The 17,076-nt window shown below is 42.7% G+C and overlaps 1 protein-coding gene across 2 annotated transcripts in view; it reads left to right on the forward strand.

Moving 5' to 3' along the window:
* Positions 1 to 17,076, forward strand: part of LOC137640014 (SRR1-like protein) — a 186,917-nt gene that overhangs the window by 81,032 nt on the left and 88,809 nt on the right. For both annotated transcript variants that reach the window (XM_068372371.1, XM_068372372.1), the window contains exon 2: positions 7,212 to 7,347. In XM_068372371.1, coding sequence (XP_068228472.1) covers positions 7,232 to 7,347 — 116 coding nt within the window. In that variant the 5' untranslated portion in view covers positions 7,212 to 7,231. The remainder of the gene's footprint in view (positions 1 to 7,211; positions 7,348 to 17,076) is intronic.

The raw sequence follows: 17,076 nt of genomic DNA on the forward strand, positions 1-17,076 counted from the left end.
GATACAAACACACTAGTGTGCGTATGCGCAAACACACACACACGCAGGAGGAGACACGATCGGCAAGGAGGTAGAGATGGTGACTGCGATAATGTACCGTAACTTACACTACAGAAACTTTAATCTAACTTAGCTTGTTTATTTTTTTTTTATTTCTATATTTCATATTTTTTACATTTTTTTTCTTTTGATTTTTAATTTTCATCACTTTCAGTGACGAGTTACGGTACGTTATCACAGTCACCATCTCTACCTCCTCCCTACCGTTTGTCTCTTACTGCGTAGCAATTCTTGCACCTGTGTATGTGTGTGTTTGTGCGTACGCACACGAGTGTGTTTGTATCAATATTTGTTTTGGTTAATAAAGGAATTCAGATTAGCTGTTATTACTTTTTTAGTTACATTTAATTGTTTTTCAACTCGTTGACGCTGTTAAAAATCATATGTACAGTGAACCCTCGTTTATCGCGGTAGATAGGTTCCAGACGCGGGCGCGATAGGTGAAAATCCGCGAAGTAGTGACATCATATTTACCTATTTATTTAACATGTATATTCGGACTTTTAAAACCTTCCCTTGTACGTAGTACTGTTAACAAACCACCCTTTAATGTACAGAACACTTAATGCATGTACTACAGCACCCTAAACTAAAACAGGCACAAATATTAAAGGCGATTTTATATCATGCGTTTCCTAAACACCTAAAAAGCACGATAAAAAATGGCAACCAATGTTTTGTTTACGTTCATCTCTGATCATAATGAAGAAACAAACTCATTTAGTGTACACATATATGTATAGGTTAGTTTTTGCATCGATTATATTGATTATACAGTACTGTATGTTGATTTTTTTATTACCAATGTTTTAGTTTACGTATTTTTCTTAGGACTTCCAAATGAAATATTTTTCTTTATGACGCCGCCTGAAACGACGGCGTGTACGCTCAGTAAACAACCACGCTCAGAACAAACAAGGCATTTAACGCGCATGATGATAGTGATAAATAATGATACAGTACATACAGTATTTACAGTAAAAGCATTTACAAAATATGTTACCTTACAAATATAAATTATACAGTATTGTACGTAGCAAAGCAGGAAAACAATTTACGAGAGAGAGAGAGAGAGAGAGAGAGAGAGAGAGAGAGAGAGAGATTGTTTTACGTACGTAAATGTAAATTTTAAACAAAAAAAATATGATAGGTTACAACATGTAGACTTTTAAAACCTTCCCTTTAACTTAATGCATACAGTACGTACATTACTAAACTATAAAACAGGCAGTAAGAATATTAAAGTAAAAAATAAAGATTGTTACTGTACTCACCACGAAAGAAGTTGAAGAAAAACTTGAATGGTGATGGCGATGAATTTGCTGCACAGTAGAAATGATGATGATGAAGCTGATGATGTGTTCTACTGTGCAGTCAATGATAGTATTTTACGTCTCTTCAGACGGAGGTGTCTTTTCCTGGGACACCTCTTCAACTTCTTCCTGGGAAACTACTTCAATTTCTTCCGAAGGCGTACTAGCAGGAGGAACTGGCTCTTTTTTGCGAGGCTGGAAGAACATTGTGATCGGAAGTTGTTGCCGCTGCTTCTTTTTTCGATCCAAGAGCATCCTGTAGGGAGTCATGATGTCATCGACCTTGTTGGAGAATTGCATCGAGCGAACCATATCCTCGTCCCACTCTTGTAACATTTCTTTCGCCTCCTTGATATGGTTGCAGAACTTGGCAAGCCGTTCTAATGTTAAGCCCGTTTCTTCGACATTTTCTTGGGTCTCTTCCTGGGTATCACTCTCTTCCTCACTTGCCGATTTCATCAGGTCTTCGAGGTCTGCGTCAGTTAGGGGCTGGGAATGGCAGTCCAACAACTCGTCGACGTCTTCAGTCGTCATGTCGCCAAACCCGTCACCTCCAATTATGGCAGCCAACTGCACAGATTTCCGTATTGCAGAGTGTTGGATTTCCGACGGAGTAAATCCCTTGTCGTCGTAAACAATATCGGGCCACAACTTCTTCCAGCTCGCATTCACGGTTGCAGGTTTCATCTCTTGAAGTGCCTTCTGAATATTCTGCAGGCACGTGGCTATGGTGTACTGCCGCCAGTACGCCTTCAAGTTGAAATCTTCATCCTCGTCATCTTGGGCAGCATCCACACACGCAACGAGGTCCGCCAAGGTATTCTTCGTGTAGAGGGCCTTGAACGCCCTGATAACCCCCTGGTCCATCGGTTGAATTAATGACGTGGTGTTGGGTGGCAGGAACTCAACCTGAATGCCCTCATGCGACAGGTCAGTTGCGTGTCCACCAGCGTTATCCATAAGGAGAAGGATCTTGAATGGCAAGCCCTTCTCTACGAGATATTTGCTGACTTGCGGGATAAAACACTGGTGGAACCAGTTGGAGGTCAGCATCTTCGTAATCCATGCTTTTTGATTATGCATCCAGTACACGGGAAGGAGATTCTTATTTTTATTTTTCAAAGCGCGAGGATTTTTCGACTTATAAATAAGCCCCGGCTTTAACAAAAATCCAGCAGCATTTCCACACATCACGAGGGTAACGCGATCCTTGAATGCCTTAAAGCCAGAGGCTTTGGCTTCCTCTTTGAACAGGAAAGTTCGCGACGGCATTCTCTTCCAAAACAAGCCAGTCTCATCCATATTAAAGTCTTGTTCCGGCTTGTATCCACCTTCGGCGATAATATTCTTGAACGTCTGGTTCACATAAGTTTCAGCAGCGGCAGTGTCAGCGGAAGCAGACTCCCCATGCAGGGAAACGCTTTTCAGGGCGAAGCGTTTCTGAAACTTCGCGAACCATCCTTTGCTTGCGGAAAAACGTTTCTGAGGCTGGGAATCAGTGGATGTCCCTGGTTGAGGATCATCTGCATCATCATCATCTTCAGCATGGTTGCCGTCGTCGTCTTTAGGTTCCTTTGCAGCAAAATTCTCATATAAACTCAAAGCCTTTGTTTGGATGGTGTTCGTATCCAACGCTATGTTCTTCTTCCGGCAGTCGGCAATCCACACAGCTAAAGCACCTTCCATGCGTACGATCGTTTTATTACGCGTTGTAACGACTCGCTTCGCTGATCTGCTAAAGGTGATTGCAGCCGTCTTTCTAATGTTCGCCTCGTCCTTTTTGATATAGCGAACGGTGGATTCGTTGATGCCAAAATGGCGGCCGGCGGCCGCGTAACTTCTACCATCTTTTAACATGTCGAGAAGCGTAACCTTCTCAGCTATCGTCATCATCCTTCTGTGGCGTTTAGGCTCACTACCAGCCTTAAGAGAAGCAGAACGCTTGGGAGCCATTACAGTAGGATTTACGTACAGTACTGTAACAAAAAGTTCAACTTAAAAAGGTCGCACACAGCACAGATTAAACTTCACAAACTTAAGAATGTCTACTCAGCGATACGCGGTAAGAGAAAGTGAACGATCCAGCCCCGCGAGAACTTTGATGCTGGGGGTAGAAGATGCGGGCAAAACACCAATCACAGGCTAGATAACAAAACTTGAGTTCTGATTCGTTATCTATCAGCGCTTGAACCAATCACAACCCGTCTTACAGTACTATGATGCGTTGGTTACTCATAGAAGATGCCCCGCGCATACTGAACGTACGTAGATTAAGTACAATACCGTAATAATAATAAATAATGATAATAATACTGTACAGTAATAATAATAATAATAATGATAATAATAATAACAATAATAATTTTATTAACAACAACAACAATAATAATAATAACAATAATAATAAAAATTTACGTACGCTATTTTACGCTCTCTCTCTCTCTCTCTCTCTCTCTCTCTCTCTCTCTCTCTCTCTCTCTCTCTCTCTCTCGTACGCTTATTCGAAATGTGATTTTTGCAACAAAGAATATTATTGGATGCAGTACTGTACTACGTACGTATACATACAAAAGATTCATGGAAAAGAAGCACATCCATTACAGTACACACCATTCTAATATGGTATGACTGCATCTGATTTGCGTTTCATGTTCGATTTAATTTTACTACGTACTGAATTATCGTATGATCACATTCTCTTTTCGTGTTTTATTTCTTTCTGTGCTGAATTATATATCATATGTAATGCAATGAACAATCAGTAAGAGCAGATATTACTAATTACAGTATTAATGGAATTACAGGTAACAAAATATCGTATTTGGGGGTCTTCAGATTTCGCGGTATTTTCGAATTTTCCGGAAAATCCGCGATATGTATATATATATGGGTTATGGAAAAACCCCGCGAAGTGGTGAATCCGCGATTGTCGAACCGCGAAGTAGCGAGGGTTCACTGTACTGTAAAAGCATTTTTGTTTAATCTCTCTCTCTCTCTCTCTCTCTCTCTTGGAAAATTAAATAATAGACGCCTCTAACACTATAACAGCGAAGAAGAACGAGAGAGAGAGAGAGAGAGAGATTTTATTTAAAGAACATGTTAATGCTATGTTTGAGAGAAACAGAAAAAGAGAGAAGAATTTTTTAAAAGACCTTGTTAGTGCTATCTTGGTTGTCTTTGCTTCACTTTTTTCTTTCTTTCTGTTCATCACTCTGGCCCTTCTCACAAATGATTGTTGCCAACAATCTCTTTGTCCTTTATCCCTATCAACAAAAGGTGTTCTATCTCTTCCAGGGTATTGCTACGATGTCTTGTAATAATGATGATCCCCTTCGATGGTTTATCTGCTTTAATGGCTGCCTTCTGCTTGATGATCGTCGAGATCATAGGCCTATTCTGGCCATATTGTTTAGCCATATCACTCACATGCACACTGCTCTCATGTTTTTCTATAATTTTTTGCTTCAATTCTAATGAAAGAATTGCCTTCTTCCTTTTCTCACCACTACCTGTACTGAATCTTAGCTTCTTTGGCACCATGATTATAGGAAAAATCTAAAAGGAAATGTGAGAAAAGGAAGAAAATAAGCACTGTTAATAACAGACCAAACAGAGGACAACCACACGATACACACAAGAACAGAGAACAGAGCACTCAACGCTCAATGGCGTCCCTCTTACGTGCTGCCATCTACCGGCGTAAACAAGATCTACATCGGATGTTGGAGTATTACTTCGGGTGTCGAGACAGGAATTTGGTCGAATTTTACTTCGGATGTTGGAAGATTTGTATGTTAGGACAATCGTATGTAGAGGTTCCACTGTACCTCGATTCCAGCAATAGCGGAATCCTCGAGTATATGCAAGAGGTAAAGATGATCACTCAACCTTGATCCTTCACCTTCAAACTGAAAGAAAGGGACACCCTCTCATCGATAGACTTTTCCTAACTCATACGGACTTACAACTTGCCTTTCCCCAGTCGGAATTGAGACCTTCCTCTCAGAACATGGTTCAAATCTCCGATCCCTAAAGGGACCTCCTTGTGTTCCACTTCACCAGGCAACAAGTTTTCTCCTGATTTAAGAACACAATGTTCCTATACACTCGGACAGCAACCATACGAGTCAAGGAACTTCATGGTCTCACTTTTGACATAGCCCATTATTGAGAAGGGCGAAAGACAATGTTCAGTTTCGTCCCTGAGTATATCACCAGACACAGTCTCCAGAGGTGACGGATCCTACACAAGTCTCAACTAGGTAACGGACGATCCAGATCGTCCGTTACTGTACCCAGGGTAAGGTATGAGATTTTACCTAAAGAAAACGGCAACAGCCTGCCCGGGTCCCTCCTCTTGTCAGCACTGGGAGAAACTAGAGGAGAGTCACCGAAACATCATCTCGACATGACGACTCACAGTGTCAGGGGCATAACTATGCCCCTGGTCCTTCTTAGCAGATTACTCTGTGATGCAGGTTTTACAAGAAAGGATGTGAATGCTCCAGGTGACTTTCACAACCTTTCTCCTGCAAGACATGACCCACAGGAACTCGATACGATCTCTATTGGTCCGGTGGTGGCTGCACAACAACTGGTCGTATACCTTAAGCTCCTTATTGGACAAGTAGCAGAAGGTTGAGGGCACTGTTACCCGGTTTTAGTCTGCGTGAATGAAAAGATTTGACTGGCTCTTATTCTTTTCTTCATCCTACCCTCTCGTGGGGAAAGCAGCATCCTGGGTTCTCTGCATAGCTGACCTCAAACCACTGCAGGTAAACCATGCTTCCTTGTGTTCCTAGTATTAAGATTAATTCTGTTACGTCCCTATACCCTGACGAGGTGGTATTGGGAAAGTCCTAGTCTACAAGTTTCCATCTAAAAAACTTCAGAACAACTTCCTAGGACGAGTCACACTTCTTCATACCTTTACACACAGCTTGCGTAGGCCGCAGTCCTTGCATAGCAAGGTTCTAGCGAGGTGCAGGGACTCCTTATTTCTTGGGTGCTTACACATTCAAATAACGAGGGGCCAGGCAAAGCCAAAAAGCCAGACTGGCAGGGACGTCCACCCTTCCTAATGGGTGAGTCACCCCTATTAAATAGCGTGGTTTGTATTCCAGTTACGGAACAAATGACAAATTCATAGATAATTTGTATTTTTCCTAACTATACAAACCTTAGCTATTTAACCAAACTTGCCTGCCAGCCCTATCCCCCTTGAAGTCCTACCTCCAAGCAAAGTGAGCTCAAGCACAGGTGTGTGTGAGGGGGGGAGGGGTAGCAAGTTACCCTCCCCTACCCCCGCTAACTAGCGGTGTGGGTAGTAAACCCTCGTTAAATTTTAATGGCTCGTCATTTCAGCTACGCCGAAAGTAATACCCCTATTAAATAGCTAAGGTTTGTATAGTTAGGAAAAATATGAATTATCTACAAATTTGTCATATTACATCCAAATTTGTCATATTTAATCATCGTTCTAGCCTTTTTACCAACTATATGCTGAAATGTTCAGAACTTTCTCAATTCAAAGCCATCAGCTGAAAGGTTCAGAATGTTGTCATTCCAAAGGCATATGCTGAAATGTTGAGAACTTTGTCATCTCCAAAGCCATAACCTTAGTCATATTTTAAATAGACTTTGGTAGAGCTTTTAGTTCATTTTCATGTTACTGTGAATTGTGATATTTGGATTACATTTAACTACACTTGACCATTGCTACATACATGATTATAAACATATAAGGATTGTTTCAGTAGCAGGCATTAAACTAGTTCTTGTACTGTATAACACAAAATGTTGATGCTTTGGTAGTGTATTTAAACTAGGATTTTTCAGGTGCTGCAAGTTAGATCGCTATGAATACTGATGGGTTCATCTTAGTGAGGAAAAGAAGACGAGCTAAAGCTAAAGTTTCAAAGGTTGCTGTTGGTGAACAGGTGCTGTTACAGATCAGTGTGGGTGACTGTATAGAGTAAGTATATTTATGTTTATGTTATACATTTAGATCTTATCTGATCCAGGGGCAGCTGACATACAGTATTCCTGGTTGTTCTGGCACCTTATACTTTACAAACTATTTCGCTTTTTACAGTGGATATTTTTTCGGGGAATGCTGAAAATTAGCCAAAAAACTTTATAGTGATTTATAACTACCCTATGTTAACTAGTGGGGCAGTAGCTGAAGGTAGACCAGCCACTCTTCTCACGCGCACTAAAATAACGCCACTTTTTATTTTGATTCGGTGGAGAATGGACGTGCTTCAGTCCTTCCCGCTAACCCTTACTCGTTCCAAATTATTAATACAAACTGGCCTAAAACTTTACAATTTATTTTTCTTTTCCTTGCAGGGTGACTGTAACCTGAGGCTCCACGATGCAGTTTGTCCTGGCATTGAAGGGCACTGAAGCAGCACCTTCTTGTCAGCCATGGAAACAGATCGTCATGTCCTTTATCCTACATACAGGGGTCACTCCTGTAGGGAGGAGTCTCTTTGTGAGATATGTAGGGAGGGGTCGTCCTCCCAGTGGCAGAGGTTTGGTAGGTGACTGAAGAAGAAGGCAAAGAGGAACTCTTCCCCTTCTAGTTCATCCTCGAAGGCAAAGAAACCTCGGCATCTTGCTCTGTTGGCCTGTCCCATCACTGACTCTGCTCGATCGGTCTCCTCGAGGGAATGGTCGAGCAAAAGGTGGCCCTTTGACCCCCGGATAACCTTACGGTCCTGAGGACTCCGTCACTTCCCATAGCATAGCGGCGTCGCCCTCAGCCATAGAGAAGTCTCTCTCTGTTGACACTGTGCAACAGCTGTGGCCTTCCTTGGGGCTCTTGGGTACCCCGTTTAAGGAATGGCTTCTAAAGGTTCTACAGCTAGGGACACGGCAGGAGCGCACATCTACCTCCGCACGGGTTAACTTCGGTCTTTTTCACTTAGAAACTCCGGAGGTCATGCACCGAAGGTGCGTCTTGTGTCACTACTTATAACAATCTCGGCTTCTGTTCTACCACCCTTCATTTGTCCTGATTTGGTGGATACAGTGAACCCTCGCTACTTCGCGGTTCGACCATCGCGGATTCACCAGTTCACGGGTTTTTTTCCATAACCCATATATATATACATATCGCGGATTTTCCGGAAATTTCGAAAATACCGCGATATCTGAAGACCCCAAATACGATATTTCGTTACCTGTAATTCCATTAATACTGTAATTAGTAATATCTGCTCTTACTGATTGTTCATTGCATTACATATGACATATAATTAAGCACAGAAAGAAATAAAACACGAAAAGAGAATGTGATCATACGATAATTCAGTACTGTATACAGTACGTAGTAAAATTAAATCGAACATGAAACGCAAATCAGATGCAGTCATACCATATTAGAATGGTGTAAGGCTGCTGATGGCTACTAGTGTACTACAAATGTAATGGATGTGCTTCTTTTCCATGAATCTTTTGTATGTATACGTACGTAGTACTGCATCCAATAATATTTTTTGTTGCAAAAAATCACATTTGGAATAAGCGTACGAGAGAGAGAGAGAGAGAGAGAGAGAGAGAGAGAGAGAGAGAGAGAGAGAGAGAGACACACACACATCCTACAACAAAAGCGTAAAATAGCGTACGTAAAGCTGTATTATTATTATTGTTATTATTATTATTATTGTTGTTGTTAATAAAATTATTATTGTTATTATTATTATTATCATTATTATTATTATTATTATTATTATTATTATTATTATTACTGTACAGTATACGCGGGGTATCTTGTACTTTGAATTGGTAACCTACGTATCATATAAGACGGGTTGTGATTGGTTCAAGCGCTGATAGATGACGAATCAGAACTCAAGTTTTGTTATCTAGCCTGTGATTGGTGTTTTGCCCTTATCTCCAACTTCCAGCCTCTGTTTGCGGCCACTTTTTCTTACGCCGTATCGCTGAGTAGACGTTGTTAAGTTTGTGAACTTTAATCTGTGCTGTGCGCGACTGTTTCAAGTTGAACTTTTTGTTGAACTTTCTGTTACTGTAAATCCTACTGTACAATGGCTCCCAAGCATTCTGCTTCTACTAAGGCTGGTAGTGAGCCTAAACGCCACCGAAGGATGATGACGATTGCTGAGAAGGTGACGCTTCTCGATATGTTGAAAGACGGTAGAAGTTACGCGGCCGCAGCCCGCCATTTTGGAATCAATGAATCCACCGTTCGCTATATCAAGAAGGACGAGGCGAACATTAGAAAGACGGCTGAAATCACCTTTAGCAGATCAGCGAAGCGAGTCGTTACCATGCGTAATAAAACGATCGTACGCATGGAAGGTGCTTTAGCTGTGTGGATTGCCGACTGCCGGAAGAAGAACATAGCCTTGGATACGAACACCATCCGAACAAAGGCTTTAAGCTTGTATGAGAATTTTGCGGCAAAGGAACCTCAAGACGACGATGGCAACCATGCTGAAGAAGATGATGATGCAGATGAACCTCAACCAGGGACATCCAGTGATTCCCAGAGTCAGAAACAACGTTTTTCCGCCAGCAAAGGATGGTTCGTGAAGTTTCAGAAACGCTTCGGCCTGAAAAGCGTTTCCCTGCATGGCGAGGCTGCTTCGGCTGACACTGCCGCTGCTGAAACTTACGTGAACCAGACGTTCAAGAATATTATCGCCGAAGGTGGATACAAGCCGGAACAAGTCTTTAATATGGATAAGACCGGCTTGTTTTGGAAGAGAATGCCGTCGCGAACTTTCCTGTTCAAAGAAGAAGCCAAAGCCTCTGGCTTTAAAGCATTCAAGGATGGCGTTACCCTCGTGATGTGTGGCAATGCTGCTGGATTTTTGCTAAAGCCGGGGCTTATTTATAAGTCGAAAAATCCTCGCGCTTTGAAAAATAAAAACAAGAATCTCCTTCCCATGTACTGGATGCATAATCCAAAAGCATGGATTACGAAGATGCTGACCTCCAACTGGTTCCACCAGTGTTTCATCCCGCAAGTCAGTGAATATCTCTTAGAGAAGGGCTTGCCATTCAAGATCCTTCTCCTTATGGATAACGCTGGTGGACACGCAACTGACCTGTCGCGTGAGGGCGTTCAGGTTGAGTTCCTGCCACCCAACACCACGTCATTAATTCAACCGATGGACTAGGGGGTTATGAGGGCGTTCAAGGCCCTCTACACGAAGAATACCTTGGCGGACCTCGTTGCGTGTGTGGATGCTGCCCAAGATGACGAGGATGAAGATTTTAACTTGAAGGCGTACTGGCGGCAGTATACCATAGCCACGTGCCTGAAGAATATTCAGAAGGCACTGCAAGAGATGAAACCTGCAACCGTGAATGCGAGCTGGAAGAAGTTGTGGCCCCAGATTGTTTACGACGACGAGGGATTTACGCCGTCGGAAATCCAACACTCTGCAATACGCAAATCTGTGCAGTTGGCTGCCATAATTGGAGGCGACGGGTTTGGCGACATGACGACTGAAGACGTCGACGAGTTGTTGGACTGCCATTCCCAGCCGCTAACTGACGCAGACCTAGAAGACCTGACGAAATCGGCAAGCGAAGAAGAGAGTGAAACCCAGGAAGAGACCCAAGAAAATGTCGAAGAAACGGGCTTAACATTAGAACGGCTTGCCAAGTTCTGCAACCATATGAAGGAGGCGAAAGAAATGTTGCAAGAGTGGGACGAGGATATGGTTCGGTCTATGCAATTCTCCAACAAGGTCGATGACATCATGACTCCCTACAGGATGCTCTTAGAGTGAAAAAAGAAGCAGCGGCAGCAACTTCCGATCACAATGTTCTTCCAGCCTCGCCAAAAAGAGCCAGTTCCTCCTGCTAGTACGCCTTCGGAAGAAATTGAAGAAGTTGAAGAGGTGTCCCAGGAAAAGACACCTCCGTCTGAAGAGACGTAAAATACTATTATTGGCTGCACAGTAGAAGACATCATCAGCTTCATCATCATCATTTCTACTGTGCAGCAAATTCATCGCCATCATCATTCAAGCTTTTTTGAACTTCTTTTGTGGTGAGTACAGTAACAATCTTTATTTTTTACTTTAATATTCTAACATTTTAATATTTGTGCCTGTTTTATAGTTTAGTACTGTATGCATTAAGTTAAAGGGAAGGTTTTAAAAGTCTGAAGAGTATACATGTTGTAACCTATTATATTTTTTTTGTTTAAAATTTACATTTACGTACGTAAAACAATCTCTCTCTCTCTCTCTCTCTCTCTCTCTCTCTCTCTCTCTCTCTCTCTCTCTCTCTCTCTCTCTCTCTCTCTCTCTCTCTCTCTCTCGTAAATTGTTTTCCTGCTTTGCTACGTACAGTATGTACTGTATGATTATATATAGATACGGTAAATAATATTTGTAATAACATATTTTGTAAATGCTTTTACTGTAAATATCATTATTTATCACTTTCATCATGCGCGTTAAATGCCTTCTTTGTTCTGAGCGTGGTTGTTTACTGAGCGTACTTTATGACGCCGTCGTTTCAGGCGGCGTCATAAAGAACAACATTTCATTTGGAAGTCCTAAGAAAAATTAAGTAAAACATTGGTAATAACAAAATCAACATACTGTATAATCAATATAATCAATGCAAAAACTAACCTATACATATATGTGTACACTAAATGAGTTTGTTTCTTCATTATGATCAGAGATAAATGTAAACAAAACATTGGTTGCCATTTTTTCTCGTGCTTTTTTAGCGTGTTTAGGAAACGCATGATATAAAATCGCCTTTAATATTTGTGCCTGTTTTAGTTTAGGGTACTGTAGTACGTACATGCATTAAGTGTTCTGTACATTAAAGGGTAGTTTGTTAACAGTACTACGTACAAGGGAAGGTTTTAAAAGTCTGAATATACATGTTAAATAGATAGGTAAATATGGTGTCACTACTTCGCGGATTTTCACCTATCGCGGCCGGGTCTGGAACCTATCTACCGCGATAAGCGAGGGTTCACTAAACGTGAGCAGTTACATATGAGTATCCTTTGAGGTTACCTGTCACGGGATCCCCTTGGAGTGAACCCAGGAACTAGCTTCGGCTACGTTTTTCAGCTCGCAACTTATGATGTATGTCCCCAATCTAAATCTGCTCAGCATGTTGAGGATGCGCAGAGTTTGCTACACGCAACTCCTCCACCTGGTGGTGAGCGCTTGTCACGTTCATGACCAAGGCTCCCTTTCCCCAGTGGTTGGGCCCACGGGACTTCCATAAGTGAGCGCTCGATCTGCCGATGCCTCCCTCGAGCTCTTTGAAGCCTAGCTTTCCTGAGCTAGACGACAGGGTTTGGCCGCTGGTCACAACTCCTCCCCCTTGTCGCCGTGTCCTATGAAGCGTTCACTGTTTTGTAAGGCCAGTTCTTTCAGGGTCTGCGCCTTAAGTTTCGACTTCTCATGAGGAAGAAAACCTGCTGTTGTGCCAGCATGCCAGCACATAGCAACAGCCCAGCCTTCTTTGTTTCTTTTCAAGCGAATCCCTCTTCTTTTATGTGAGAGTAAGGCTGCTCACCAATCTCCTGTTGGAGGGGTGACGAGCAAGAGTGCTTTTCCCCATAGTGCCTGGAAGTACAGACTCTAGTCTCGCAAGGGAGTCTTGAGCAGTGTTTTGCATCCATCCACTAAGCACTATCTAGGTGGGTGGGTGAACTCCTCTGTCTGACGAAGGTCTACGCACAACCACAGTTGCTCGCCAGTGTCATCATAGCATGTTCACGATACCTTACTCGCCAACGTGTGTTGTTTCGCCATCATCGTGCTACACGAAGGCAATGAGACAGTAAGCACAGGTGCTTGCCACCTTACAAGCTCAAACCTAGTCACACCGATGTTAGCCTCTCCAACGTTTGCCTTGCCATCAGGTGGTATAGTAATCATGCTAGCTACAGACTGTTTCTTCTGGCTTGGCTCTTTTTGCCTCTCTTTCACCTTCACTTTTTGCCGGCCTTTTTAAAAGGAACCTATCTAGGGATGTTTGTTTTTGTGTCCCCTTCAAAATGTTACGAAAAAGACGTACACAAGTGTCGTCACAAAAGGCTAACGCATGACCACAGACCAACTTGTCTGGGTGCCTCTTTTCCATAAAATCAGAAAACTCCTTCCACATTGCTAACATGTCTCTGATTTCCTTTTTTATAGCATCCTTCTGCTTGAGGATGGTACATATTGTTGATGTACTCCTTTCATATTGGCGAGCCAGCTCAGTCACTCATATACCACTCGTGTTTTCAATTATTTCATGCTTTATCTCGATTGTCATCATACGCTTTGTCTTTTCACTACACTTGTTTGCACTCGCTTGCTTTGGACCCATTGCTTATTCACTTAATTCTGTACTGATTAACCCAAAAAACACGTAAAAAATGCAAATGCTATGGCCGATGCACGGAGATAACTTTACGCGACGGAGATCTTACGGGAAAGAGCGAGCGACGCTGTCCTCGTGAGCAGCCTCTTGCACACTCAGCCACCTACCTCCACACTCGTATGTGGAGGTATTACTGTATGGGGAGGATAATTCCATATTTTCTCAGTCTCAGTTCAAACAGGCAGGTTTAGCTTGCACCTTGGCTTCTATATCTTTTTGTTCCATAACTGGAATACAAACCTACGCTATTTACTTGGGGTTTTTAAATATTTAACTTAGCCGGTGGATATATATGTAGCTAACGTCTCCGACGGTTGGCAGATTAAAAACTTGCGGGCGATCACTATGCTGGTTGGCTGGGTGTACACTAGCGCCAACTGTTGGCAGGATACTAAACATATTCCGATAATCTTCAGTTCCTCTCTGCCGATTGGAATGTCAACATTGGTTCCGTGCTCGCGCTAAACCTAAAAGTTTTCTGCAATTGGTGACGTATTTGTAAATGTTTTTTTGGCTTTCATTGTGCTGGATTTTCTTCGAATTCTCTTGTATCCCTTTTTTGATTTTTTGTTGCTGAACTTTGCTTGATTTTGGATCTCGTTTTGAATTTTCCATAATGGCTGACCCTTCTACTGACCCTTCCCCTGTTTATCGAAAATGTTCAAAGGATTGTAACAGGCGCCTTCCAAAGGCTTCCATCGATCCCCACTCTATTTTTGTTAATTGTAGAGGCAAAGCTTGCCAGTTAGGGGATCGATGCGAGGAATGTGTGCTTTTATCTGAGTTTGAGTTTTTAGAATATGAGAAGTACTGTACTGTATACTCGAAAACTCGAGAGAGATAGGCGTAGAAGAAGTTCTTCTCGTTTGCTAGAATTGTCCTCTTCCCATGCCCCTGAACCTTTTCCTCCCCCTGTAGTGGTAGTTTCAGAACCCCCTACTTGCACTAATGAACCTTCTCTTAAAGATATGTTGAAGGCAATTCATGCTTTGGGTGAAAAGGTTGAATCGCTGGCCTCGGACAGAAATCAGCTTATGTCTGATGTTAAAATTTTGAAAAGTGAAAGTGTTAAAGTGAAAAGTGGTAAAAATTTGTTCAGTGTTAATGCGGAGGGTTCGTCTGTTCATGCTTGTTGCTCACCCAGTCCGAGACCTCTTTCAAGCTCCCCAGCCCCTGGGAGAAGGAATGTCACAAGACCAAAGGTAGCAATAGGCGTTGAACAACGAACAGACGTTCCCTGAGAGGTTACAGACGTTGCTCCTCAAGCACGTCCTTACCATAAGAGAGGCGAGACTAAGTTCTCCTCTTCTTCCGATGACTCGTTTGGGAAGAAAAAATCCTGGCGTCAGGTTTCAAGACCTTTAAAAAGAAAGTTAGTTCCTTCAGAACAGAGTATCCATCCTGGCTGTAGTCATTGGAGCAGCCCGGAACGTATTCTTTCTTCAGAGGAAGGTTCCCCGATTAAATGTTCATATTTAGCGTCTACTTTTGTGGCCCCAGAGGCCCCTTCTAAGAGTCACGATCCCGTTGTGCTTTCTGGTCGTTCCAGACGTGACCTTAACCCTTTTACCCCCAGGCTATTTGGAAATTTCCAACCCTTAACCCCCAGGGGGTTATTTTTTTCCCAGCACATTTTGCAGTATATACTTTTTAAATTGCTCTAACAGCCTTAATTTTTGTCATAGAGAGGTCAGGTTGGTCTCATTCTCTTGGAAAATGCCTGAATTTAATAAAAAATTTATCAAAAATATGAAAAAAAAGATTTTTTATAGCATTTTTTGGCAAGGACGTACCGGTACGTCCATGGGGGTAAAGGGATGGCTTTTGTGAAACGTACCAGTACGTCCTTTGGGGGTAAAAGGGTTAATACTGCGTCTCTCGTTGATAGTGCTGACGTTTATGAACAGACGTTCCCAAAATCGAGGTCTGCTCCGTGTGTTGTAGATCCTAAAATTAGTGTTTTGCAGGACATGCAGTCTAAACTGTCCTTAATGCAGGCTTTCAGTCCTGCTCCTGTTCGTCAGGAACCTTTACTTGCAGTGCGTGACGCACTGCAAGTAAAGGTTCCTGCTAAACGAGTGTCAGGTCTTCAACCATCTAAACACGGTGTTACGTCATTCCGATGTTAACCCCAGTGTTAGTTTTGCGGCTAAGCGAGATTTAGAGCATAAATCTCGACGTGACGCTGAACGTCAGTCTGTTCAGTCTAACCTTGATTTCAAACTGCAGTCACGGCAGTCTCGCTATGACGTTGAACGTCAGCCACCGCAGTCACTACGTGACGTCGAGCGTCAGTCACCGCAATCACAACGTGACGTCGAGCATCAGTCACAGCAGTTACGACGTGACGTTGAGCTGCAGTCACTGCAGTCACGACGTGACGTCGAGCGTCAGTCACTGCAGTCACGGTGTGTAGTCGATCGACAGTCACTGCAGTCACGACTTGACATCGACCCTCCTGCCTTAACTTCTTCTCAAGTGCAAATAGATGTAGGCTGTCAAGCTTTACCTTCGCGACATTCGGGGATTTCTCCTTCTCGTAAGGATTTAATTTTATCAGACGAAGTTTTCTCTGAAGAGGAAATTGATGATCCTCTCTCTACTAATGCTCCTTTAGGGATCCTTTCAGAGGAAGAAGGACCTAAGGTTGTCCAACAATCCCTTGATTTTAGAAAGATCATGATGTTTTTAGAGAAGTTTTTCCAACTCAGTTTGTGACTGCTGCTCCCCGTTTGCCTCCTTCCGAGTGTATGTTAGGTTTGACTACTACGACACCTTCGTATACGAAGTTAGTGCTCTCTCGCTCCTCTAAGAGAGCCATGCGCTTGCTGGGAGACTGGTTGGCAACCAGAAGAAGCCCAAGAAAGTCTGCTTTTGCTTTTCCTCCTTCTAAGTTAGCGTCACGTTCCAGCGTATGGTATGACACGGGAGAAGTTCTCGGCTTGGGAGTACCTGCCTCTGCCCAGGGAGACTTCTCAAGCCCGGTAGACTCTCCCCGTCGTCTAGCCATGAGACGCTCCAAGATATTATGGACCCCATCAGAACTGGATCATCTATTGAAAGGAGTATTTCGTGCTTTGGAGGTTTTTAATTTTTTGAATTGGTCCTTGGGAGCTTTAAGTAAAAAGTTTTCTCCCTCGGACAATGACACTGCCATCCAAATTATGTCATGTATGGACAAGGCCATAAGGGACGGTTCCAATGAACTTGCGGCTATTTTCACTGCAGGAGTGTTAAAAAAAAGGGAATCTTTATGTTCTTTCCTTTCTTTAGGAATTACTCTGTGCCAGAAGTCAGAGTTAATGTTTGCTCT

Source organism: Palaemon carinicauda, chromosome 4, assembly GCF_036898095.1.
Source record: "Palaemon carinicauda isolate YSFRI2023 chromosome 4, ASM3689809v2, whole genome shotgun sequence".
NCBI classification, from domain to species: domain Eukaryota; kingdom Metazoa; phylum Arthropoda; class Malacostraca; order Decapoda; family Palaemonidae; genus Palaemon; species Palaemon carinicauda.